Source organism: Geospiza fortis, unplaced genomic scaffold, assembly GCF_000277835.1.
Source record: "Geospiza fortis unplaced genomic scaffold, GeoFor_1.0 scaffold166, whole genome shotgun sequence".
In the NCBI taxonomy this organism is placed as follows: Eukaryota; Metazoa; Chordata; class Aves; order Passeriformes; family Thraupidae; genus Geospiza; species Geospiza fortis.
In genome coordinates, this window is record NW_005054310.1 from 4,945,784 (window position 1) to 4,971,537 (window position 25,754).

Sequence of the window (25,754 nt, forward strand, 5' to 3'; positions counted from 1 at the left end):
GTTTGAGATTTGTATGCTCTGACCATGAACCAATAAGTGTGCTGCAGATATTTGGGAGTAGGTTGAAAACGTTGGAGTACCTTTCATGTTACAATGTCAAGACTATGTGTAATATTACTGTCTTGTGGAGATGTACAAATGCTTATTTTTTTCTTACAATGTGGGATTGGTGTGTGTGGTGACAAAAGGAGTTAACCTTCTTTTTCTCTTCTTTTAAGTATGTCCTCTTTTATACATGTGTCTCTAACTTTGTCTTCTTACTGTAAAACTTCTTACATTCTCACCCCAGCTTCCAAAACACAAGTCCGTTGTCGTTACATTGAATGACTCAGATGACAGTGAGTCTGATGGCGAGCCCTCTAACTCGACTAGCAGTGTGTTTGGAGGACTAGAATCTATGATAAAAGAAGCAAGGAGAAATGTTGAGGTAAATGCTGTCAAAATTTTAGTAATTTTAATGATTTTTCTTTATATATGAAATTTAAACTTTATAATTCAGTCAAGAAATACTGAATTGCATCAGAAGGAGGTAAGAGTTAGTCCCATCTGGAGAACTACGTTGTAATTTGGATTGCTCAAGCTAATCAAATTTTCTTGTTGAAGATGGCATCCTGAGGATAGAACTTGGAATATATTTTGGTTTGATTTTTTTCAATTAAAATTCAGTGCATTGTTAGGCAAAAACATAGTGGCTTAAATGATCTTACTAACTTTGAACAGCTAAGTTAGTTCTGAAATTCCTCTTATAAATACTACTAGTATTTAAACTAGTGTGACTGGTACTGACTTGAGTCTAATTGTAACAGGCATCAAAAATCAAAGCCCCTCCAAAATCAGAAAAAGAGAATGATCCAATGAGAACTCCAGAGGCTCTGCCAGAAGATAAGAAAATAGAATACAGACTTCTAAAAGAAGAGATTGCCAGGTAACCTTAGTTTAATTGTTAATGTAAAATGTGTTTTATTTGTAGCCCTTTGCTAACTAGTCTACTTTTGTAACCTGAAGGAAGATCTGAGTTTAAAAACCTTGCCGTCACCTTCAGGCTTTTCCCCCCATGCAGTTTTTTGGTAAGATGACATTGAGGTCTAAACAAAATCCTGGGGTTTGAACTGACTTACAGTAACTGATGGCAGTTGTGGAAAGTACTTTTTCTTTTAACTTGAAATCTTGTCCTGCTACCCTTGTCAAAGATTTAAAAACTCTTGGGAGTACACATGAAAATGATTGTTGAAGCTACTGAACAGCTTTGTTTTTAACATCTGTTTCAGTCGTGAGAAACAGCGCTTAATCAAGTCTGATCCAGTGAAGAACAATTCGTCCCCTGCAAATTCTGATGGTGAAGTTGATGGAATTGGGAGAATAGCAGTAGTGACCAAACAAGTCACAGAGGCAGAAGCAAAGCTGAAGAAAAACAGGTATGCATTTTACTGTCCTAAGTCCTACCTTTTGCTTAACAGGATGAAGAGAAAATATTTTCAAATGTGTAGCATTTAAAGAACAAGGTATGATTTTTCCTGTTGTCTTGAACTATTCATCCTTTAATTCTATTGCTGTGCAAAAGGAATTGTGTTGTATTGCCAGTGTGGAGTTTGATAACTTTTAAGTATGATTTGTGCCACCTAATATGGCTTTTCTCTTCTGGCATGCCTCTTCCATGTTTCTCACCTTAATTTCAAATTACAAAGTAATTGGATGTAGAAGTGCTTTGCATCCTCTTCTCAGCTTCTTTTTCCACTTGATTGTTTCTGTATGGTCTTGTGAACAAACTGGGTTGCAATCAGTCATCAACTGAAGAACAATCTTCCGTCCTCTCTTTATCCACACCCATCTCCCTAAGTGTTTATCTTCCCTTGATGCATAGCGTTTTGTAATTTGTCTAGTCTGTTGCTGTGCCATAATATTATGGCTTGTAATCTGGAAGTGTGTGTATGTGCCCTAAGATTGAAGTAGGTTGTTACTTAACAGAAAGCAAGAATGTGTGTTTTGGTTGTCATTCTATTAAAAACAGTCTTAAAGATAGAGCATTTGCTTACCTTCCCCTATTTTTGTAACTAGAATGTTTTTTTCTGCATTATATGCTGAACTTGGGATGCTGAAATGTGCTGTATATATTGACAGTATTTACTGTCTTATGGATGTTAGGACTGTTTGGAGGGGCTTAATTTGTAGTCTTTTTGTGAGTGAGGAGAGCTATGTTCTTAAATAACTGAGGTTTTGGAGGAGCACCAATTGCTCTAAGTAGTTTACCTTTGGAAAAAATTGTGTACATTGCTTTTTTATTTCAGAATGCTGTTGATAAAGGATGAGTCTGTCTTGAAACATTTATTGCAACAACAGGCCAAGAAGAGAGAGAACGTTCGAATTGCTGAAAATAAAATTAACAAACTGGCTGAACAGCTACAAGCAACAGAGAAGATCTTGAATGCTAACAAGGCATTTCTCAAGAGGCTTCAGGAACATGTAATTGGCACTCTGAAATGCTTGTTTCCTAGAGTTGGAAATCTTGAAATGGGATGCCTGATTTTTTGAGACAGTAGACTTTTCTTTGCATTACTTACTAATTCCCATCTAATTATATTGTATCTCCTTAATTCCATGTAATTATATTTTATTATGTGGTCATATCTGTAAATTTGCATCTTGCTGTAGTATGTTGTTTTTATTTTTATTTTTTCAGATACATAAAGTTCAACAACGAGTTACAGTAAAAAAAGCTCTGGCATTAAAATATGGAGAAGAACTTGCTCGAGCAAAAGCAGTAGCAAGTAAGGAAATTGGGAAACGAAAGCTAGAGCAGGATCATCTTGGTGTAAGTCAGCATGCTTTTAAACCAAACTACTTGGAAAAGAGTATCAATTTTGATTAACAAAGTAAAATGGAATTTCAGGATAACATTTCAGAAACAATGTAGGGAATATTCCTATTGGTTTTGTTAATTTTTGAGAATTCAAAAAGAAGGCATTAATGATTTGAGAAAGAAAACTTTTCAAAACCTACATTTCAATGCTAGCGGAGTGGCATTCATAGATAAGTAAGAGGAGCTGTATGGCTGTGAAAAAAGAAAATTCTGTCTGTAGACATCAACGATTGTGTTAAACTATCAAGCTAAGTAGCTGCAGAGTGGATCTGATACTGTTTTGAAAAACAAAATATATAAAAAAAAGATTAAAATAGTTTTCTAAATTTTAGTCCTCCTATTCCCAACATCACTGTATGTACTTGTTTTATAGCTCAACTTTTAATTTGGCCAGAACTTCTTTTGAAGCCCTCTCTTCCCTGTACATGATAGAGGGGAATTTTTATTGCAAAATCTGCAAATCTGCCACTTGAATTGTGGCTAACCTTTGTTGTTTTTCTGCTGTTTGTTGAAATCTTCAGGCAAGAGTTTAAAATACATTTTTATAAACTCTGAATTAAATATTTTGGCTATGTTTTTACTTCCTGTCAATAGATCAGTAGATGAGAAAATTGAAATAAAGAGGGTTTTTTTCTTTTTAGCCAAGCAAAATGTTGAAATTGGATACCTCCCCTGCATCAAGTCCAAAAAAGCCTTCCGCAGAATTGATTGCACTAGAGAAAAAACGACTGCAGCAGCTAGAATATGAATATGCTCTAAAGATTCAGAAGTTGAAGGAGGCCCGTGCACTTCAAACCAAGGAACAATCAAATACTACACCTCATGTAGAAGAGGAGTCTGAATTTGTGTTACCTCAGCCATCTCTTCATGATCTTACACAGGACAAATTGACTTTGGACAGTGAAGAAAATTACTTTGATGATGAAGTTTTGTCTAATTCAAACAGAGAACGAAGGAGATCTTTCAGAGAATCGAATTCTTTTACTAAGCCAAATCTTAAACACATGGACACTCCAAAACAAGAAACTATAAACAAACTTTCTAAAAAGGCTTCCGAGGAGCCCGAGCTGTTCCTTGGGTTGAATATTGATGAACTGAAAAAACTTTATGCTAAAGCTGACAGCTTGAAAGAACTGCTAATGAAAAGTACTGCCTTTATTGTGCCTAAGGAAGATCTCTTGTGTGGTCAGGTAAATGTTTTACAATTAAATGTGAAGCTTGTTATTAGGTGGTATTGCAACTGCTGTATATCTGTTTATCTGTTTCCTAGGAAATTTCAGTGGACGTGGATTTTTTTACGTCACAAAGTAAACAAGCTGAAGTGAAACCATTTCCGTTTGGACCGTATCGTAGTCCTCTTCTGCTATTTAAATCCTACAGGTATGAAGCCTGTAGCAGCTCTTTGACTTACGCTTATGTGTTCTTGTTCATATGGTCTTCAGTGCTCTTCCTTGATACCCAGGCGTGTACAGAAAGACAAGTCCTTTGTGAGAAACTCGACTATCCCTAAACAATATTGCCTGGTTTAGGAAATATAATTATTTTATTCAGTTTTTTTTTCTGCTATGCACATGTCCCTTGGTTTTGTGCAATACGCTGCTTTTACATTGTATTGCACATTGTTTGATACAACTAAACTAAAAACATGGCTAAGTGTTTGAAAACAGGATTTTTATATCTAGTGTAATGCAATGTAAATCCAAGAAGCATATTTCAGTTATGCAGTCTTTGAACTTGGCTAGGATTTACATAATCTGAGTCAAAATTGGCTCAGTCATCTATTTTTGGATTCCTCCTCAGTGGAAAGAGGCATAATCACAGTGATTCATCTTGACTTGACAGTAATATCTGCAAGTGTAATCAATTTGGCACATCTGTCTTTTGCCTAAAGAGAACTTTGTTCCTACCTGTCAAATTTTAAGCAACAAAACTTGAATTTAAACTGGAGAAGTTGTGTCCTACCATGTGCTTCAGCTTTTTTATTGCTATGGACCTAAGCAGTAGAAGATGGAGGAAACCATCTTTACAGGAGTATTCATTTTAACTTGTAGGTTATGATGTCAATTCCTGAAGGAGCTAGAAATGCCTAAATTGATGTAGTCCAAACTTCAGCTAAAGATTTAAAAGAAGTGTTAGTCTGCTAGACTAAGACTGGTTTTGTTTATGTGTTCTGAGGCTGAAATGTTTTTCTTTCTTACTGTTTCTTCAAGTTAGTCTTTAACAGTTATCTTTACACTTCTATTTGATGTTGGTCTTAATGCTGATTAGAGCATGAGATTTTCTATTAACTACTGAAATGCACTTTCAATAGTTTGCTTTCCATACTGGGTTTTTATTCCACTCCTGTTTTCATATTAATGAAGTTCTGCGCCTAAAGGAGATGAGAATGATAGAGGAAAACTTAATTAGGTTGAGAAGTATTCCATTGTTCCCTTCCTCTTGCTCTTGTTTCTACCTTGTTCTTAGCCTGTAGGTTAATGATACTTTTGGTTAGTAGCAGGGATTTGGAAATAATGAGATTTAATACGAGTGATTTTTTTAGAAAATGATTCTTTTTTTTTAGAAATTACTTTTTTTAGAAAATGAATGTCTTGTCTTGTGTACTTTATGACCATAATTTGCTGTTTCATTTTAGGTTTAGCCCTTATTTCCGTACCAAGGAGAAGCTGTACCTCAGTTCAATAACGTATAGCAATATGATTGAGCCAAAACAGTGTTTCTGCCGCTTTGATTTAACAGGCACGTGTAATGATGATGACTGTCAGTGGTAAGTTCTTCTTTATTTTCGTGGCTTAAACTAAACCTCTCTTCTAGATGTCTGAGTCTGAAAGAAGTACATTTTTCTTTTCTGTGAAAGATCTGGATGTGTGGTCCTATGCACAAGTTCTAGACAAGGTTATTTTTAATACTCTATTACAGATATTAGTTGGAAGAAAAACCCCTTTCAACTAAGCCATGAAGAAAGAGGAGGCTCTTTAGATGTAAATTTAGAAAAATTGTATGGCCCGATAGAGAATATCTAACATTTTTCTAGTAATTCAAATGGATCTGGTTATATACAGCTTCAACATGACTTCAACTCATAGAACCTCACATAGTGGTTGAAACTGTTAAGCTCCCTTGATTTGAAAAGTGTATACCAAATGATTGATTAAGTGAAAAAGCAATAATATTGTAGTGTAATTCTAGTTTCCTGGAAAAGTACTAGCTAAGTTTGTTTCTTTAAAGGCTGATGTTAAATTGTATTAAAATAACTTGTTTACCAATCTTGTGCAGTATATTTAAAAGTGGATATGAATTGGCTAGGAATGTACTCAATATGGAAACCTAACTACTGGTAAAGTAGGAGTGAACTTTATTCTGGATCAGCTTTTAGTTGCTGTCATCAGACCATTGTTTGACTCTTTAAGATATAAAGTGATATCTAATTCTTATTATTACGTTATTTGAACTGGGAAGTTCTAAATACTGTGCTGTAGGCTTAAGTTTAGAAAAAGACTAGAAAGAAAAGTTTAGAAAAGTTAAATGTAGAAATACATTTAACCAATTTTTATTTAACCAACTTTCAAAGCAAACAGTACTTTTTCTGTGGGTATTGTTTTCTTTATGCCTCACCCAAGTGTGTACTAAAACTTTCTTAATAATTTGTTGCTATGATAAATGTATTAATTGCTTATTTATTTGTTTTAGGCAGCACATGAAAGATTGCACTCTTAGCCGTAAGCAGCTCTTTCAGGATATTCTGTCTTACAATTTAGAACTGATTGGCTGTTCAGAAAAAAGCACTGATGAGGAAATCAGCGCTGCCACAGGTTGAGTCTTTTGTTCTCTTTTGTATCTAAAAATTATTTTCTGAAGGGAATGAGTTTCATTGAAAGCTCTAGGTGCAAGAACTTTGATGTGAAGCTGTATATAAGATACAGCTATATGAAGATTCTTCAGTTGTCCATTTCAGTCCTTTGTAGTTGGTAGTTACATTGGTGTCTTACAGAAAGAAAAGAATCACTGGTCTAAGGAACATTTCATTCAAAAAAAGTATTGCTGGGATTCAGGGCGTTGGGGAGCAGTGAGCATGGAATCTTTACCTCTCTCCTTCCTCGGTTCTTTCTGTAACTACTGGACTGACCTGTTTCAGTGGAGCTGGAATTTTATAACAATGCCTTTGCCATATAGGCAAGTTGTCAAACAGAACTTGCTTATTTTTCATTTTTTTGTGCTAGTGTGTTAAATTACCGTGCCTCTTAAAGCAGTCATATTTCATAAATTTATCATAGATTGGGTTAAATTGCTGTTAAGTTACTTAATTGTTTAATCTAGATGCTTACCTAAGCTGCACATATTCTTGTTTCAGAAAAATATGTTGAAAAACTTTTTGGTATAAACCGAGATCGTATGTCAGTAGATCAGATGGCTGTTCTTCTAGCCAGCAATGTCAATGAGAGTAAAAGTCACAGTAAGTAGCTTGTTGGATTAAATACAATATATATAAATGGGTAAAAACTATGTAAGTGCCTTGATGATTTTGTAAACCAAGAATATATTTTGATATAATTTATTTATCTCAGTATTATAAATTCTGACTACGGTAACAAAGTCTGCAGAGTTTAAGGCAATAATACAATAGTTTTGGAGTTCCCTTTGTAGAATTTATGCACTTAAGTGGAATAATTTTAAAGTAAGTAGTATTGAAATTTATGCACTTCTGTCGAACTCACGGAATCTTTTTATCTAAAATCCTTATTAGGAAAAATACTTTACTCTTGAATACAGAAAAGTGAAAGAATTTTTACTGCTTTGTTTACAGCACCTCCACATACAACTTGGAAAGAGAAAAGGAAGTGGAGGCCAAAGTACTGGAGAAAACCTCTGTTAGACAGTAGCAGCAGTGAAGAGGAACAGTTTGGACCTATTAAATATGGTAATCTGGATGTGTGGCACCCTTTAAATGAGTACTAGAGGAAAAAACCCACCCACCTACCCACCTCTTTCTAACACTTGATTTTTAAAGGGTTTTTTGAGAAAACCAGTGCTTTTAATAGTTTTCTTTACTTTATACTTCCTGTATGCAGACTTTATTTTGCATAGATTTTTGGGTAAAGGTTGACCTACACTTGTAATTCTATTAGATTTTTTTTAATGTGACTGGAAGTTAGGGTGGAATATCTAATTACCTGTTCTTAAAAGGAGCATAAGGAACTGTTTCCCTAAAACGTTTCAGCATTGCCCATATACCATTAGGATTTTAAAAAAGTTTTATTTTGCTTCAGCAGCCCTGCTTTCTCCTTCCCCCTCCCCCTGAACTTTAAATAGTAAAATGTGAGTGTTCAGTTACCTTCCATTTGTACAGAATTTGTATTTGGTGTGAGATCAGGAGTTAAAAAAAGCTGTGGTTAAGCAAGCATTTCAAACTTGGAAGCTGCTAGAGCATCAGTAACCTGATAGCATTTCACATGTGACTCTTGCAGGTAGGAGCTTCAGGATTTGTTAGCAAATCTCTAAAGAGGATTTTTTGAGGCTCAGAATTGAGATTAGATTTTTCTTTGTCAAATATGTTCAGTTCCTGATGCTGCCTGATGAACTGCCTTAGTTGGTGTCTGTTGATCAAGGCAGCCTTTACTGCTAATTCTTTCATTCCTTCACATTTGGAATATAACCAGGTCTCTAGAGACAATACAGTTTGAAGAGTGCTGAGATAATGCTATTTAGTTGTGATCAATGGATATACTTGAAATATGTAAATGCCACCTCTTGTGAGAGTTACTGGTCACTACTGTTTTAAAAAAGAAATTTTCTTTTTAAAAAAATTGTGTGTTATTTACAGCCCATCCCACAGAACATAAAAAAAGAGTTCCAGTGCTTGATACTGTGGTGACTCCAGATGATGTCCGGTATTTTACAAGTGAGACTGATGACATTTCCAACTTGGAAGCGAGTGTCCAAGAAAACCCCTGTGATGTACAGCTTTGGATTAAACTTGCATATAAATACTTGAATCAAAATGAAGGGTATGTCTGTTACATTTGAGACGTTGCTACTTTTGCCCTTGCTGCTATGATCAAGTTTCCTATTTGATGTGAAAGAACTTTCTTCAACAATACCACAAAAAATGCATTACTTTAAGCAGGTTAAAAAATAGATTATATTTAGTACATTATATGAGTAATAAATTACACTGATGGTTTATCTTTGGGTAGGTTCTTTTTCAGAATGGAAGCTGATGGAAAGTAGTGGGGGAGAAGTAATTGTTCATGTTTGAAAAGTGCTCTGTGTTAAGATTACAGTGGAATGTTGTACTTCCAGCAGTAAAAGTGGGCCAGCGAACTCAAATCATTCTCCCCTATGGACTGAATGGTTGGAATAATTTTTGAAATTACTTTCATCAGCCATCTTTCTTACAAGGACAGTTTTGATAGTTGGTTTTATGCCTGTAGAAATCATCCAGTTGAGGACTTGGTTTCTTATTTTGTGGTATTTTTTTAAAATTTCAGTTTCCTGAGTTTTTCTAACTTCTCTTCCTTAAAATTATGCTGCAGGATGCCATGTTTCTATTGACAATCAAATCATTTGGATAGGAATTCTGTCATGATGGTTTCATCCATTATGGTGATTGACTTCAATTTTAATAGTGAGGTGCAGTTGAGCAACGGTAGCAGGAAGCAAGGGGAATGGAGAGGAGCAGCTCTGCTTTAAAAGCCTTGTTTAAACTGTGGATAGTGGGAAATTAGGAAAAAATCAGTTTAACTGTATCAGTAGGTGCCTGAACAATAGAAAGGGTAGAACTGGGAAGGCCAATAATTAAAATATTACTGGCAAGTAGCAGCGTGAGAAGAGCATGCCTTCTAAATGTAAGTGTACTTGGGAAACAATCAAGAAAAGAAGAGAGAAACCCTAGTGGAAGATATGGATCCTTTTCTTAAAACAGCCACCTCTCCCACTCCTACTTCCTCAGTACTCTGAAGAAACTTGTCTGCTCTAGTAGGTGAAAGTAGTGGGATTGGGAAAGCTTCAGACTTTTGCATGGTTAACTGTGTTAGGGTTTTTTTTTGAGACTTGTGTATTTCTTCTCATAAATGTCCATGCAAAATAATTTCTAAAGATGTTTTCAGAATAAGTGTGACCTCAGAAGCATTCCGTGGTCTTATGGAAGATGTATTTATGAATTAAAGCTTGTCTCTGTGGCTTGCAGTATAGTCAGTTATTGCAGCTAATTTTATATTACTTGGTGGGTATCATCTCATGACTTTTTTTATTTCAAAAATAAAATTTCAATTTTTTCCATGTCTTAGAGATAGAACCTGTATGATATGCTGAAATAAAGGCTTACATATAATGACTGTAGAAAGTAAATTAAATATTTAACAAAAATATAACTTGCTTTTACTACACCTCTGAAGTATCTACTTAAGTTCTTAAGCCTATATGATGTAAATGCCTTTATATCCTTGCAGCTTGAGAACTTTGCTTAGAGATCAATCTAAGCAATTTTCAGTTGATTTGGACTCTTCTATTTGAATTTGCAATCTTCATAGCATACTTATTTCTGTGCGCTATAACAATTTTACCTCCTAACTGCTGAAACTTGAAAACTTGCTGAAGCTTTGAAACTTTGATAGTAAGGGACAACATGTAAGAAAAGATAACTGTGTGTGACTTCCATTCTAATTAAAAGCATGCATTTTCATATTTGATACTGTGGAAGTCACAATACCAACACAGCTGATGTGAGTCCTTTATCAATATTTAATTTTTACAGCTCATCATCTGAGTGTTTAGATTCTACCTTAAATGTTTTGGCTCGAGCCCTGGAGAGCAACAAAGAAAATCCTGAAATCTGGTGTCATTACCTCAGACTTTTCTCAAAAAGAGGAACCAAGGAGGAGATACAGGAAATGTGTGAAACAGCAGTGGAATATGCTCCCTCTTATCAAATTTGGTGGACAGTAAGTAAAAATTCCAAAGTATATTTTAAACATTCCTCTAAGTGTGTGTTTTCTACTCTATAAAGTCAGCAGGCGTGACAGGGAAAGTGTCAAATGAAAAGCACTGTTTTTGAAAACTCAAAAGTTGAAAATGAAACTATTCAGGTTCTTGCAGGTTATTTGTAGAAATCACGAGTTTTCCTCTGGTAATAAAAGTTATTTAAAATCAATGTGTTAACTTGATTACAAAACATGGATGTTCTTGTACTATTTCAAGTGGTATCTTTTGAGGTTTAATATGAAAATTCGATGTGATAAGATAGCACAAGGCATTATTTGAAGTTCGTGATCTGTGTGATTTTTAAACCTTAACCTAGAAGCTTTACTTGTATTCTGGTTGTTGTTACTATTTATTTCTTTCTAGTTTTTGAATTTGGAGAATTCCTTTGATGGAAAAGACTATGTATGTGGGAGGATGCTACAGTTCCTAATGGAAGTGACAGGAGGAGGAGAAAATCCAAATCTTGTGTCCTTTCAGTTGCTGGAGACTCTCCTCTACAGGGTTCATTTAAGCCTGTTTACAGGAAGACATCAGAATGCTCTTGTTCTGCTGCAGGTAACTTCCAAGTTACCGCCCCAGGAGTGTTTTCACCTTTTTAATGAGTGTGACTGTGGTAGTTTGAACTTTAGTGGAACTGTGCCTTCCTTTGGGAGAATCTCTTCAACAAGTAGAGGCTTCTGCTTTGAGCTATGATGCCATTTTAAAAGCGGGGTATAGCTTTGAGGGTTTTGTTGCCTACTTTTTTTTGTTCATGTAGCTAGTAGCCTAGACTATTAGGTCTCAAAATAATTCCCCAAAAAGTAAAGATACTTTATTTTTTGGTTTCTTGTAAACCATAGATCAGGTTTTTGCAGTGAAAGGTCTGAGAGTATTGCCTCAGGTATTCAAAATTGCTACAGAAATTATCAAACCATTAGTTCTTGGGAAAGAACATAGTAGTTACCTAACAGTATTGCCCTACTCTAAAATCTGGAGACTGTTAGATTAGATTTTATTGCTCCTGTCAACTCTGAAGTCATTGAGTTATCTCAGGCCAGAACTATGACTGTAGAAGTAATTTAGGTGACTGTTAACTCTTGTGTTGATGATAAAAGTGGTGGCTGAGGGTGAAAAATGGACACCACCCTCTCCCGAATTGGGAGCTCTGTCCTTTCAGTTGCAGGTTGTTTCATTCCTGCCAGTAGGTGCCACCTGTTGCTTGCTGCTGTCTGTCACTGCCCTCAGAGTTTGAGAACCTCAGGCTTTTGTCTGGCTCCAGTTGGAATGAGAAAGCACAATGCTGTGCTGGCTTTCCCCAAATGTACTGAGAAATGTAAATCTGAATGCATAAAAAGAGCAGGGCTCTGGAGAAAAAACTATTTGTGTGAAATCAACATGGAAATCCAGGGAAAATTACACTGGTTGGTTACCCTCACCTTTCTTCAAAGCATCGTCACAAAGTCAAACTTTTTTTTTTCCAAATTAATCTGAAATGTGTATTCAAAAGAATGGCTTGGCAAGAGATTATTTAATTGTATTTCAGAGAGAATAATTTTGAAGTAACTGCTACTTCAGTGTAAATAGCAGTGTGTATTGGAAAACTTGAAAGCAAATTTTTTCAAGTATTTTGTGGACTTATTTTTCAAGTATTAAGTGAAATGCTTTTGAAACACCAGTTTTCACCAACTTGTGTTCTGCTGAATTTTGCATAAATTTGCAAGTATATTCATTCTGTTGAAAAATATGTTCTTTGATCATACTGTGTTTGTCCAGAAAATGTTGACATGTTGCTAGTCATGAGGTTCTGTTGTGTTTTAGAAAGAAATTGTGTTTAGACTTTATTTAATTGCATGCCCTAATTATTTTATTTAGTATCTGCTAGACTAACTGGACTATTCTATCTTTGCATATGACTAGTAGAAAAATTTCAAGTAGTATCCTTGTTCTCAGTGAGGTTTCCAAAACATTTTTAAAACATGTCTAGAGATGGTGGACTTTAATAGTTGAAACTTAGTAGTTTTATAACAAGAATTCAATAAAAAAACCCCAAGCCAAACAAACAACCCCAAATGCACAAGACCTAGTAGGATATAGCAAGTTGAATCCAGGTTGTAGGTGAGTTGTATCTAGGGCTACTGTATTACTTCTTATGGAACTGGAAGCAATAGGAGAATAAAACAGGAAAGTGGAATGAACACATGTTCGGAGATGTGTGTTTTCAAAGTGTCTATTCACTTTTTGCAATAGCAATCTTCTGTGGTTTTTCTTGAACCTTTTACTACAAACTGTGCATAATTTGAATAACCATGCATTCACATAAGCTGAATATGATTCTGATTTACATAAAGAATTAGTTCCTGTCTGCTCTCTGGAAAAGTTTTGAGAATATTAAAACCTACTCTTCCTGTTTTCTTTTCCTGTTCTTAAATCTTAGACTCTTTGGCTGAAATGTAATGTATTTCTTTCAACCTTTACAGAATGCTTTAAAATCAGCAAATGAAAAGATTATATCAGAACACCTTACTGCGAGTGACCGTTGCTTGGCTTGGCTGGCTTACGTACATCTAATTGAATTTGGTGTTCTCCCAGTCAAGTTGTATGATCCAGCCAATGTCAGTCCTTCAAGGATTGTGCACAAAGAGCCATTTTTAATACCATGGCAGACAGTTCAAGATGTGAAGACTGATCCTGATACACTTCTAGCTATATTTGAAGGTAAGATTAAGGTGATAAATACTTAATACATTCTTCACATGTTGTAATTCAAAAGTATTATTCAACTTCAGAATTTCAAGTCAGTGTTGATGACTATGTTAAGCCATTCAGTTAATCCAGTGAGCATTGCATTTTGATTTAACCGTAATAGTGAGGAAAATGCACGTTCTTGTGTGCTTAACCAACACTCTTGAGTTTTTCATCTGTAGTTTCAGCTCAGCTTTATCTTGGTAGAATATGATAGTTCAGAGAAAAAGATCAGTCAGTGGCTTGTGATTGTATGACATTGCTAGTTTTCTTGGGCTTATGCAAGCATAAAACCAAAGTTCAGCTGTCATTCTTTCTTACCCTTTTTCCCCTCAGGTAGGATATGTGTATTGGGAAGTTACTTTCCTGGAATATTAGTGTATTTCCTTAAGAGACAGAACAATGCATTTGTTTATCTTAATTCACAGTTCAGGTAAATTGAATAATTTGTTTAAAATGAAAAATAGAAGAAATTGAGTTCTTAGCTTATGGTAGTGCTGCCAGAGGTAGACTTCATAGTAGCAGACAAATACTGTTATATAGTATTTCTAAATGTCAGTATTTAGTGGTTAGCCAGCAGCAGTATGAAGTTGCAACTGAGAATATCTATGCTGCTGTTGGTAATGCAGTGTTGAAATACTCCAGGATTAATGCAGTAGCCCAGGTGTGTGAGTGAAGGCAGTCTAGCTGTGGTAATGGGGTGTTCATTGTTGGATGACTTTTTGTTATGCTGAGGAGAAAAGGAATATCCTGCCTTAGCTTTCGCCTCAATAGCTTTCAGCAGCTACGCTGAAAATCTTGGAATGTGATTTTAAATCTAGGGATATACTGCTGTCTGTAACATTGCTTTAATGTTTCATTGGTAGGATGGTTCCTATTTTTAAAAGGACTAGGAGATGAAACTGAAAGCTTTGTCTTTGCACTGTGGTGATAAGTAATGAGAGCTTTTCCAAAGATGATCATGTATTTCTAAGAATTTGCAAAAAAAGCACTCTCAGAAATCTCTTCTTACACTTATGTATTTTCCTTATGTTCCAGGAAACATTTTATTATGTTAAGGCTTCACGTAACTTTGACACAGTTTCAGGTGTAAAGGCTTTGTTTTTTACTTTTGTTTTGTAGATGCAGTCAAAACATGTACTGATGAAAGCCTTGAGGCTGACAAAAGAGTAGTTACCTGCTTTCCTCTCTATAGGAACATGATAGCTTTGCTGAAACTTCTTGAAAGGTAAGTTGTTTCAAGACATTCTTAACTGGAGTACTCGACTTTTTTTTTTTTTTTTTTTTTTTTTGTTAAACTTAACTTTTACTGTTTTTTTAAGGTGGGAGTCTGCTGCAGAACTTTGTAAGTCTTTATTGGAGCTCTGCCCTAACAACTGTCAGCTCTTGGAGAGTTTGGCCACCTTGTATTTGCAGATGAAGCAGAGTGAAAATGCCCACAAGGTGTGGATGGGAGCTTTTGAGAAGAATCCTCAGAATGCAGAAATTTTTTATCGGTTGTGTAAATTTCTTGTTTCACAGGTAATACTCCGCTTCAAAACTTACTCACTGGTCTGCTAGCTCTGCAAAGTTTAGGCTTAGTGTGTTTAAAAATCTTAAAAAATTGATTCAACTTAGTGGTATTTTTGTAATGTCTAGTATGCCTTCCTATAAATAGGAAAACTATAATTGGCAAGACAAGTGACATGATAAAATATAATCTTAGCAATTACATAAAACCATAGATTTATAATTGGTGTTGTTCTAATTCAGTATTAGTAATATTGTTAAGCAAGAATTACAGAAAGTAAAAGCACACTCTGTAATATTTTTTCAGCTTCTTTCTACTGCTGACAGCCCCATTTAAACTTCATTTGTGAGATAATGAAGACAATGGAGCATTGCAGAGATAAACACACCACTTGTAATTTATTTTGCTTATATTAGTCTTATCATATTCAGGTTGATGTTTGCTTCTATTAGTATCATCATATTCAGGTTGATGTTTGATTTTTTTTTCATTTAAAAAAAACCCCAAACAACAAAAAAGGAAAGGTCAAGCAGTATTCTTCCACTGTTGCAAGATTTCGTGGCAGCTTTCTTTGAGAATACATGCCAAGAGCATGGTCCCATGGATCTTTTAAGGTACGTTTAGAATAATATTTTAATTTAAATTTTGGAAACATTGGCATTTTCTTGAATTGCATGGTTATCTAGAACTTTTAAACTCTTGTTTTTTAGCATGGCATGTTTTGCCAAAACTTCAGTGAATAGTGATTTGGCATAAGGTTTACACTTGTTTTTGCATAGGCACTAATTTGTAGAACCATGAATATCTAAAAATAAAACAGCAAAAATGTTGAGGGTCTGGATTTGGGTAATGAAAATCAATCATATATATACCAAAGTTGGTTTTGGTTTTTTTTCCCCCCTAAAGCTAGGTGTCTAAAATTACATATCTAAAATAACACTGTTTAGGCACTTGAGAAAGACCTCCATCAAGAGGTCCAGCATGTTATTAATTAGATTATTGTTGAGAAGATACAAGTTTCATATGTAGCCTGATGATTTTCCCCTGGAATTTAGCACCTAGTTGAAAGACAGAAGTTTTGAAATCTGCACGTTCCCTATGATGCCTGTGAAGGTCTTCAAAGCAAAAGTTTTCCATACTAAAGCTTACTCAGATGAGCTTTTGAAATGTTTTTATCTATAAGTTAGGTGTCAGATTTTTTTCTTGCTTACATTTGTTTAGTACTTGATGCATTTTATGAAGGAAGAGGAGAGTCTGTCATATAAGGCAACATTTAACTTTGTATATAATGAAAGAGTGAATGCTTTCTTTATTAATTATTTCTATATTTCTGTGAAATGCTTTCTGTACAGATTTTATCTGGGTAGAATTAAACTGAAATCTAGGAGAAGTGCATTTTTTTAGTATTTTTCATGAACTATAACATTCATAACTGAATGTTACACCTACATAGGATTCTTCCACGTAGAAGGCTATTCTTGTTTACTACTACTTTTTTCTCTTGTAGATATCTCTTGAATTTTCCAATGCCAATTGAATTTACATCACCTCTCTATAAAGAACATCTTACAGATGATGTTGTTAACCAGCAAATCCCATATCTGTGGCAGATCTACTGGTGAGATTTTCCCAGGAATTTCTGAGAAACAGCTATTGTGTCTGAGTAAAATTACATTTTCAAAAGCAGAGTATTCATTACTTGCCTAAGGGTGTATCACTTTGGATTCTCTGAATAAATGATTGGCCAGTCCTTAGAGAACATTCTGGCCTGCTGCACAATGGAGATAATTTTATGAAACTGAGTTGCATGTCAGCTTAAATTTTCCACTTGAGAAATCTTTCAGAAATTCTGATCTATAGGAATGGTAATAGATGTGTTCATCTCAAAATGGTTTTTGCTTGTTTTACTTCTGGTTTAGGTTGCTGCTACTAGTAGTGTTTTTCTTTCTCTTGGTTTTCAGTTGTCTCTCTTTTATTTTACAATAGCTTTACTTTATAAAAGTTTCCATTCTGCTTAGTCCTGATCTCCCCAGTTCCTTGACTCATTGTTTTAGCTGTTCATGGAGAAGCTCCACAGCAAAGTAATGCAGGAGAGTGACCTATTCCTCCACGAGAGGTTGTAAAGGAGCATGTCTTTGTCATGTATACACAATCTTTTTTCTTTTGTTTTTCTATTTCTTCCATCATTCCTTTTGATAGCAGCAGTATACAGGATTGCCAGAGACCACATTATTAGCTGTCTGTAACTTACACCACTTACTTAACTGTGGTTACTGAGGTGCTGACTTACACTATTTAAGTTTACCATTTCATGGTCTGGGTTTGTCAGTCTTCACAAGTAGCTATTTGGCTTTTCAGATAAGTAAAAGGGCAAGGATGATATTGCTTCGCATACTGAGCGAAAATCCTCAGAACTTCAACACTATTGCTTATTGTTTGTAATTGGTGGACAACTTATAGGTAAAATGTATAGTTTTCAAGAAAATTTGATCAAAACCTTATTTAAAGGTTATCTTTATGGGATTTTTTTTTGCATTGTCTATTACTGTCAACTTAAATACTTCTTAATTTTGATTTTTAACAAAATATCTCTTGACAAGCTCAGTTTTGGGTTTGGCGCTCACACAGTAGAAGTGTTGTTACTAAGACACTTTAGGTCAGTATTTAGTCATAAACTATGCTGACTTAAGCTCAGATTCTCCTGTATTTTAGCACCTTCTTCTAGGAGGGAAAATAAATGTTCTTGAAATAAGTACCTAAATTAGTTTCAGAGCTAATAATTGAGTGTTTCTCATGCTGAGTTTTGCTGCAGTAAGTGTCTAGGTACCTGGGCCTGTGTATCTGTATTACCTTTCTTCAGGTATGGAGGACCAAAACCATAAAAGTTCACTTTTACCAACTAAAAATAGATTGAAATCTGCAAAGCCTTAAGGGTCTTGTAATGATGTTTTACTTCGAAAGATCATTTGTGTGTACCATGTGTGTGTGCTTGCAAACAAATGCATGCACACACTATTTTAGAAAGAGTAGCAAATAGGTGATTTAGTTAATAATTCCTGGGGAAACAGGAGTAGAATCACCCACAGATTCTGTAACTTTAGTCAGGAGGGCTGGGTAGCAAGGTCAGGCCTGTCTTTTTATATTTCTATGTACTCCTTCTTTATGAGGTTGTTAGATTTTCCCCCTCATTACTTACTGCAAGCCTTAATTTTTTTTTCATTCTTATGTTACACTTTGAAATACGGAGTTTTCATGTGTCTTGATCTAAGAATGTGTCTGCTCCTGTCTTTGATTAGGTCTTCTGTGTTGGTCTAACTGTATGTTTCTTTGAGAAACTGTTGAAGAAAATTAAGGGGGGTTTTTTTGATCTTTCTTGTCAGGTTTTTTTTTCCCTCTGACACAATCAGTATGTTTCTACCCCCGATCCTGGTAATACTTGTTTCAAAATACTAACTTTGTTGCCAGAGCCTGATAGTATTTCTCAAGTGGCTTTAATTGGACTTCAAAATGTATTGTTCTGGAGCTCTTGAAATGGAAACTCAAGACTTGTCTCCATATTCTGTAGCAATTAGAGCATTCCTATTAGTATTAGTAAAGGGTACTTTACAGGAGTAGAAGACAGTTTGTAATATTTATTTTTAAGGGTTGTATTTCAAACTTCATGGTTGTTTTATTATTCCTTGTTACCCACTTTTGAGACTTACCCATTTTAATAAATTCACTGATAAATTAGTCCATGATACAGTTAAGCTGAAAACACTGGTTTTTTTTGTTGCATCTGAGAATGGGAAATTCTTAATTGTGTCATTATTACACACAACAGTTTTTATCTTTTTATTATAAACAGTTTGTGCCAGTCTCTTCATGCAAGTGTTGGTGAAGCACTGGATGCTTATGAAGCAGCTCTGGGGGCAGTGATGCAGCAGGAAACTGTTCAGAACATTTGGTTGGAGTAAGTTCTTAAGGGAAGAAAGTTAATTAATCTCAACTATTAAATGAACACTACCAGAACCATCTTTTTTCTTTTTTTTTTCTTCCAGTTACCTTGTTTTTCTCAATAGCAAAGTTGTTGAATCCAGCAACAAAGTTCAAGAATTCAAGCTTTTTACTGATCTAGTGAACAGATGTCTGGTGACAGTCCCCACACAATATCCAATTCCATTTAGTACTGCTGATTATTGGACCAATTATGAGTTTCATAATAAGGTAAAAATGTGTCTGTGGACAGTTTTAGTTAAACAAAGTGGCTGATGACCTGTTAGCACGTACCTGTAATCTATTTGTTCAAGTCCAGCACCAGTATATGAACACTGAGAGCTAGAAAAAGGAGGAAGTGTCTGAGTGTAGTAGTGTTTTGAGCAGAAGAGTATCTAGCAGTGACCTTTTCAAATAAAGCTCCTGTAATGCAAAGATAAACTTTGACATGGTAATGAAAAAAGATCTTTTTCTAGAGAAAAGAGAAAGTTGGTGAGGGAAGGAAGATATGGTTATACAAGAGGAGTCTGCAGATAGAAAGAGTTTTGATCATAGAGTTTATAACGGTTGAGAAACAGAAGAAATGAAGTAGGAGGAAAAAGTTGAGCACTTACACAGACAGAATAAAGCTTGCAGAAATCTTGGATCCCATTTTGCTACCAAGCAGTGCATTTTTCTTTATGTATTAAATGCAGGCTAGAAGGACTAAAATAGGTGGTGTTAGCAACTTGACACTAAATTCATATTATTCAAATTGATTTATGTGTTCTTGAGGGATAAGGTTTGAAGGTGGCAACTCATTTTAGTCATAGTGTTCATAGTTTGTCATACCTTTATTCTTAGCAGAATAAGTCTATAAAGTGGATTAATGTTTATAATTCAAATTCTGCAGGTAATTCTTTTTTATTTGAGCTGCATTCCAAAATCTCAGCATTCCAAAACCTTGGAACGGTTTTGTTCTACCATGCCTACTAATCCTGGACTTGCACTGAGGTATGTAAAAATACTTTCAATTAAGGCAGGTGATTAACATAACTATTGTTTTTTGTGCAAGACATGCATGATTTGCTTTCTACTACAGAAGTAAAACTATTCCTCTATTTTTGCATGTTGCTTGAGGCATATTGTGCCTTCTGACATCACCTCAATCTTAGATTTGACAATGTTCTCTTCTATCTACAGACAGGTTATAATTATACAGAAATTAACTCTGCATTGTACATGATGACTTCAAATGGTCAAAATTTCAAGTGGGTAGAGAAACATCAGATATATATTAAAATCTTGTTGTTACTTGGTGATCTATTACAAGTATAGTTCCAGAACAGATAAAAATGGATATACCAGTCTATAACAGTGCTAGCTTAAGGCTTAATTTGACATTTATTTAGCAATGATACATCATAATTTAAAGGAAATCTGGACCAGTTAGTGTAAGCATTACACTGGTTCTTAACAGTGTTTCAAAACGTGCTCTGCCAGGATGAGAGTCCATATTTTACTGTGTTCAGGTGCACTGAACACATGAATATTTGAGCAATATTGAGAAGTCCCAAAACACTGTTCATCATCAACAGTGACCCCAAAGAACTCAAAGCAAGGCTCACGTGTGGTTGTGGGCATGGGGAGAGTGTGACACACCTGCCTTTAGCACATGAAGTTGAAGGCTTCATTTTAAACCAAGTTGCGATTCTGTCTAGATGGAACTTGCAGCTCCCTTAGACAGTGTTGATACTGCATGAAATGGGTGAGCAGAACTGACTGAATATTATCCCTAGCCCCATTACTATAAAACCAATTTGTCTCTTTTCAAATGTGTAGTTACCTTGTGCATGCTAGAAGCGAATCCACTTATAATATGCCAAGATCATGTTTTCTCTCTGATTTCACACTTCTTAGTTATTCTCTGAAAGTCTGTCTTGTTTTGTTCTTAGGAAAATATCAAATTTGTATATGGTGGCTTGGGCTTTTTCCTACTTGTAACTTTTGACTCAGATTAGGTATAATGTATTTTGTGTAATGTGTTTCTGTCTTTGGATAGCTTTTCTATTCCAAGTGATTAGAGCACTGGTCCTTTCTCATGAATGCCTTTTACAGACTGCTTCTGCGATACTGGGAGGAGAGCAATGTTCAGATTCTGAAACTACAAGCCAAGATGTTTACATATAATATCCCAACTTGCCTGGCCATCTGGAAAATGTAATGCAACAGTCATACATCTGTTTTCATAGCTATTGCTTTTGTTTGTAAGGTTTACTTCACAAAGGTAAATCTGAAATGTCCTTCTAATTGGGCTTGTACTCGGAGGTTCATAAGCTTATTTTGAGAGTAACTTCGTTACAGCAGACAGAGGTACTGTCACTTCTTTAAAACGAGAAATGAAATTTCCCTCTTGGAGAAACTTGAGTGAATGGATATTATGCAGATAAATATGAATTATATGTTTACAAGTTGCCTTTTAAAATTCAACTATTGACTTCTGTCTCCCCCTCTCTACCCCTCCCCTTTATATATCACAATAGCAGTATTCTCCATTATCCAGTGATGCTGAACTGATCTTTTTCTTCAGTGTTTGTTCATAATGGGGAACCACTGAAATGTCTTGCTCATGTAAGGTTGTTTTTAAAAAATGGCTATTTTTCTATTTTCACAATAGATTAATCTCATTGGAAGTTAGTTTCTTCTCAAGGAATTAGTAATTCCATTCCACAGTCAGTATTCTGCCATTAATGGCATTTAAAATAATTCAAGAATAAATGTTTTTATATATTTCTTTTCCTCAGAGCCATTGCTGCCGAATGCTTTCTAATGGGACAAAGAGAAGTAAGTCAACACAGTGTACTAAAATGAGTAATTATGAAATTCTGTAAAAATTCTCATTCCTTGGCTTTATCCAAAGCAATGATAATCTTGTAAACCCAAGATTCCTAGTTAGTTGAAATACTCTTGTTTATACACACCAAAACGTGTGCCTCAGGTGTGAGAAATGTTTTTGACAAGTGAGGTAGAATGGATTGTATAACGAGTGCATGCTCTTTCTGTGTATCTTCCCCATACTGGGAAGGCTGTATTCTTCTCCCATTTGTTTTGCTTTTTACCTGGAGGAGATTGTTGTATTTTAAGTTCTAGCAGAGGGAAGCAAGACTCATGCTGGAAGATGATAATGACTGTCTTTACAAGTGGACAAGAGAGCTGGAGAGAAACTTTTTGCAAGGGCATGTCATACTAGGGTGAGAGGGAATAGCTTCAAACTGAGAGATAGATTGGATAGATTAGAAAAAACAGCTTTATTTTGAAGTGGTGAGACACGAACAGGTTGCCCAGAGAAGTTGTAGATTGCTTTCAGGTTTCTAGGCCAGACTGTGTGGGGTTTTGAGCAACCTGATCTAGTTCAGTGGAAGATGTCTCTGCCTATGGCAGGGGGTTTGTTATCTAGATGATCTGTAAGATCCCTTCCAACCCGAACCATTCTTTGGTTCTGTGAAGTAGTTGGAAGGGTGGGGGTCTGCCAAACTAGTGTACGAAAAGAGTTTCCATGGTTCCTGACCACACACAGGAGTCCAGCTCCTTTTTTCCAATATAATAGCTTTACTTACTAGTACTTAGAGTAGGGAAATATCACTCTGTGTAGAAACTCAAAATGGGTTTTTTGGCACAGCAACTGCATCACTTTTCAAGTAGAATTACCTTCCTGGTATTGTTGCTGTCACCTTCAAAATACTCTTCCACCTGTGAAAAAATGCTGTGTATTTGAGGGTGGGGGCTGTCATGAGGCCCTGGATTTGTGATTCAACTCTTGTTTGTGGTATTTGAGCTACTTCTCTGCTGTATTTGGTTTTGTGTCATCTTAATAGTGACTTACTCTTAGCATCCTCCTTTTTTGTCAGTGGTCTTCTGAATCGATATTAAAGCTTTAACTTATCCATAGAGGGTAGCATGGCTGTTGTCAGACTCACATACTAAATGTTTTCTTTCCTTTTCTGTGGTCTCCTAGAATGTTTAAGAAGAACATCCCCTAAGCAGAATTACTTTGTTTGTTAGATCAAATAACTCAAAGTCAGGAGATATCAAAGGCTGGATTGCCTATTCAACCTTAATTCTGTCTCTGTGTTGATGGTTTGGTGTAATCTGTAATTAATCACAGATCCCTGCTTCAGTCATTGTATTAGATGGACTACATCTTAAAACACTGCCTGTAGTAAGGCTGGTGACTGAAAAGAGCTCTCATTTGTTTGGTTAGAAAAATATATGTCAAATGCATAAAAAGAGGGCCCTTAAAGAAAATGAACCAATTAAAATGAAGGCATATATGAAACACTGTAGCTGGATTACACCCAGAAGAAATCTTGTGGTTTTCTTCTGCAACCACCTCACTAATTATACTGTATATGGTAAAATCACTTAAGTAGTCACACACAGTGCAGTTGGGTTTTTGTGGGGGTTTTGGTCTGGGATGTAGTGAGCACTTAAAACTGTTTACACAAATCAGTGATTGTTCCAGATAACTGGATTTTCTAGTAAACAAGTAGGATCTTGGTTTAAAATTGAATTGTGGTTCAGATTCTGGATTTCCTGTTCCTGGAGAACCTGTCATTTATTTCCTTCAGAGGTCATGTAAAGGTTTGTTAAAAGAATATGAAAATGGGTACAAGTATTTAAAATGCCAACAAATACCTCCCCTAGTGACTCTGATTGAAGTTGGGACTTAAGATACCAGTAGTTGAAGGACACTTGAGTAAGTACTGGTATTAAATATTTCAGTCCTCTATTTTGAACCGTAAAATGGCAAAACCATTTTTTTTTGAGAGTTGCAAAGACTCATACTGATTGTTGAAGCGTAGATAGATAGATGCTGAAGGAAAAAAAGCCCATGAAACAGTTATTTTCATTGCAGGATTGTGATGATATGCAATAAATAAGAGTTGAGACTACATATTGAGTGGTGAAAGAAATACTCAGTAAGCTGCTTCATTCCCTGAATGTGTTCCATCCTGTGCAATGAATGAGGCAAGAATCTTGTGAAGAAAAATAGCAGGTCCTCATGTAACTAATCATATTCATACAAGGGTCAGAATTAAGGTCAGATATAAATTTGCCTTTGCTTTTAGTACCAGTTTAATGCTTGACTTCAAAACTATTAAAAAAATCATTGCAAGAGATTTTTGTGCTTCAAATAATTCATTTTGAGTGCATGAAATTGTGCTGACTTTTAATACTTGCCTTTGTTTTACAGGTCCATCATTTATATCAGAGAGCCCTTCAGAAGTTACCTCTATGTGCAACACTGTGGAAAGATGTAATGTTTTCTCGTTATGATTAAGTTTGAGGTTTCATATAAATTCTCTGCATATCCCATATCCATAGATGTGGTGATGCTCAGGCTCTGGCTAAATCTTATATCTGCTTCCCCATCTCTTTCAGCAACTCTTGTTTGAAGCATCAGGAGGAGGTAAAACTGATAACCTGAGAAAACTAGTTTCCAAGTGCCAAGAGGTTGGAGTCAGCCTAGATGAGCTTTTAAATTTAAACACTTACAGAACAGAAAACAAGAATCTCTGAACGCTGGGTATGGTCAGCCATAAGTTCTATAAAATGCCAAAATCAGTTGAATGATTCTTCAGGCTGATCCATGCCCTAGGATCTGTGTAAGGCAGATGAGTATTGCTGAGCATATCAAGTCTCCAGTCTGCTTTCCTTGAACCTGGAAACAATTAACATGACCTTCCTCTGGAAACATGAACTCCCTGTCTGGCCTTGCTTCTGGGCCCTGCCAGATTCTCATAACGTCATCTACGTAAGTATAGTTAATCAAAATGACAGACTTTATTTTTTTACGTTTTCTTTTTATTTACTGTTTTCTTTGTTTTGCTGTTCCTGATTCACTTGACACTCTCGCTGATGCCTGAGAGATCTGTGTTTGGGATTAATTTACTGGGCTGTGTTTACAGTAAAAAGCAACTAGTCCATTTTGGGTTTTTTTCCTTTTTTAAACCTTTTTTGAGACTTTTTCATTACAGGATTTAAAACAAAAGCAGCCGCTCTTAAGGAAAGTGTAACTGCCGTGGCCACAAGTATGCTTCTTGCACTTGAAGGCTCTAAGAGGGTTGCTTACTGCCCTTTTCTGCATTGGACTCATGGCAGAGACTATTAAACTTGAAGATTAAAGAAACTTTTGCAAATGCCAGTGCATCAGAACCTAAGAGTGGTCAATTATGTGCAATTTTTTGTAAAGAAATTTTAATTTATAATAAAGTTTAACAGTTTAAAGAAAAAGAATATTTATCTGTTTTGTTTTGGTACTACTTTGCACTGTTACAGGTGGTTTTTACAGAGATTTTCAATACAAGCTGACCTTTAAAAAGAAGGAAATCTTTTGTTATTTTGATCAAGAGGTAAGCAAGTGTGGTTGAGCTGCCTATTGTGGATATAGAATAACTGTCCCCTTGGGGATTTTTCATCCCCTTGCCTCAGGTACACAGTTGTTTGTCCCATAAGAGCTATTCCTATCAACAATCCCACTTCAGTAAAGGAAAATGCATTTTATATTGTCCTTTTTGCCCTTAGTGAAATGAGGCCCACTTCCTGAAGTTGACACATGTACACTGTAGAGAGAGTCGTATCAAAAGGTGGCTGTAGTACCTGTTGCATAGGTGTTTCATTAAGATGCCAGTAAATGAGTGGTCTTCATGGTAGAGAATGGGGCAAAGTAGT

General features: G+C 35.5%; 1 protein-coding gene across 1 annotated transcript in view; it reads left to right on the forward strand.

The window, feature by feature from the left end:
* The window catches only part of ZFC3H1 (zinc finger C3H1-type containing), a 55,161-nt gene extending 29,845 nt beyond the window's left edge, over positions 1-25,316 (forward strand). Inside the window, exons 10-35 of the mRNA XM_031055611.1 lie at positions 290-427; positions 807-925; positions 1,269-1,415; positions 2,286-2,460; positions 2,678-2,809; positions 3,499-4,047; positions 4,128-4,237; positions 5,493-5,624; positions 6,548-6,669; positions 7,209-7,310; positions 7,662-7,775; positions 8,679-8,862; positions 10,611-10,797; positions 11,201-11,392; positions 13,294-13,531; positions 14,681-14,786; positions 14,881-15,079; positions 15,588-15,682; positions 16,576-16,686; positions 18,916-19,020; positions 19,109-19,274; positions 19,936-20,036; positions 21,141-21,242; positions 21,827-21,866; positions 24,277-24,339; positions 24,465-25,316. Of these exons, the coding sequence (XP_030911471.1) occupies positions 290-427; positions 807-925; positions 1,269-1,415; positions 2,286-2,460; positions 2,678-2,809; positions 3,499-4,047; positions 4,128-4,237; positions 5,493-5,624; positions 6,548-6,669; positions 7,209-7,310; positions 7,662-7,775; positions 8,679-8,862; positions 10,611-10,797; positions 11,201-11,392; positions 13,294-13,531; positions 14,681-14,786; positions 14,881-15,079; positions 15,588-15,682; positions 16,576-16,686; positions 18,916-19,020; positions 19,109-19,274; positions 19,936-20,036; positions 21,141-21,242; positions 21,827-21,866; positions 24,277-24,339; positions 24,465-24,602 (3,867 nt within the window). The 3' untranslated portion in view covers positions 24,603-25,316. The remainder of the gene's footprint in view (positions 1-289; positions 428-806; positions 926-1,268; positions 1,416-2,285; positions 2,461-2,677; positions 2,810-3,498; positions 4,048-4,127; positions 4,238-5,492; positions 5,625-6,547; positions 6,670-7,208; positions 7,311-7,661; positions 7,776-8,678; positions 8,863-10,610; positions 10,798-11,200; positions 11,393-13,293; positions 13,532-14,680; positions 14,787-14,880; positions 15,080-15,587; positions 15,683-16,575; positions 16,687-18,915; positions 19,021-19,108; positions 19,275-19,935; positions 20,037-21,140; positions 21,243-21,826; positions 21,867-24,276; positions 24,340-24,464) is intronic.
* Positions 25,317-25,754: the final 438 nt, after the last annotated feature.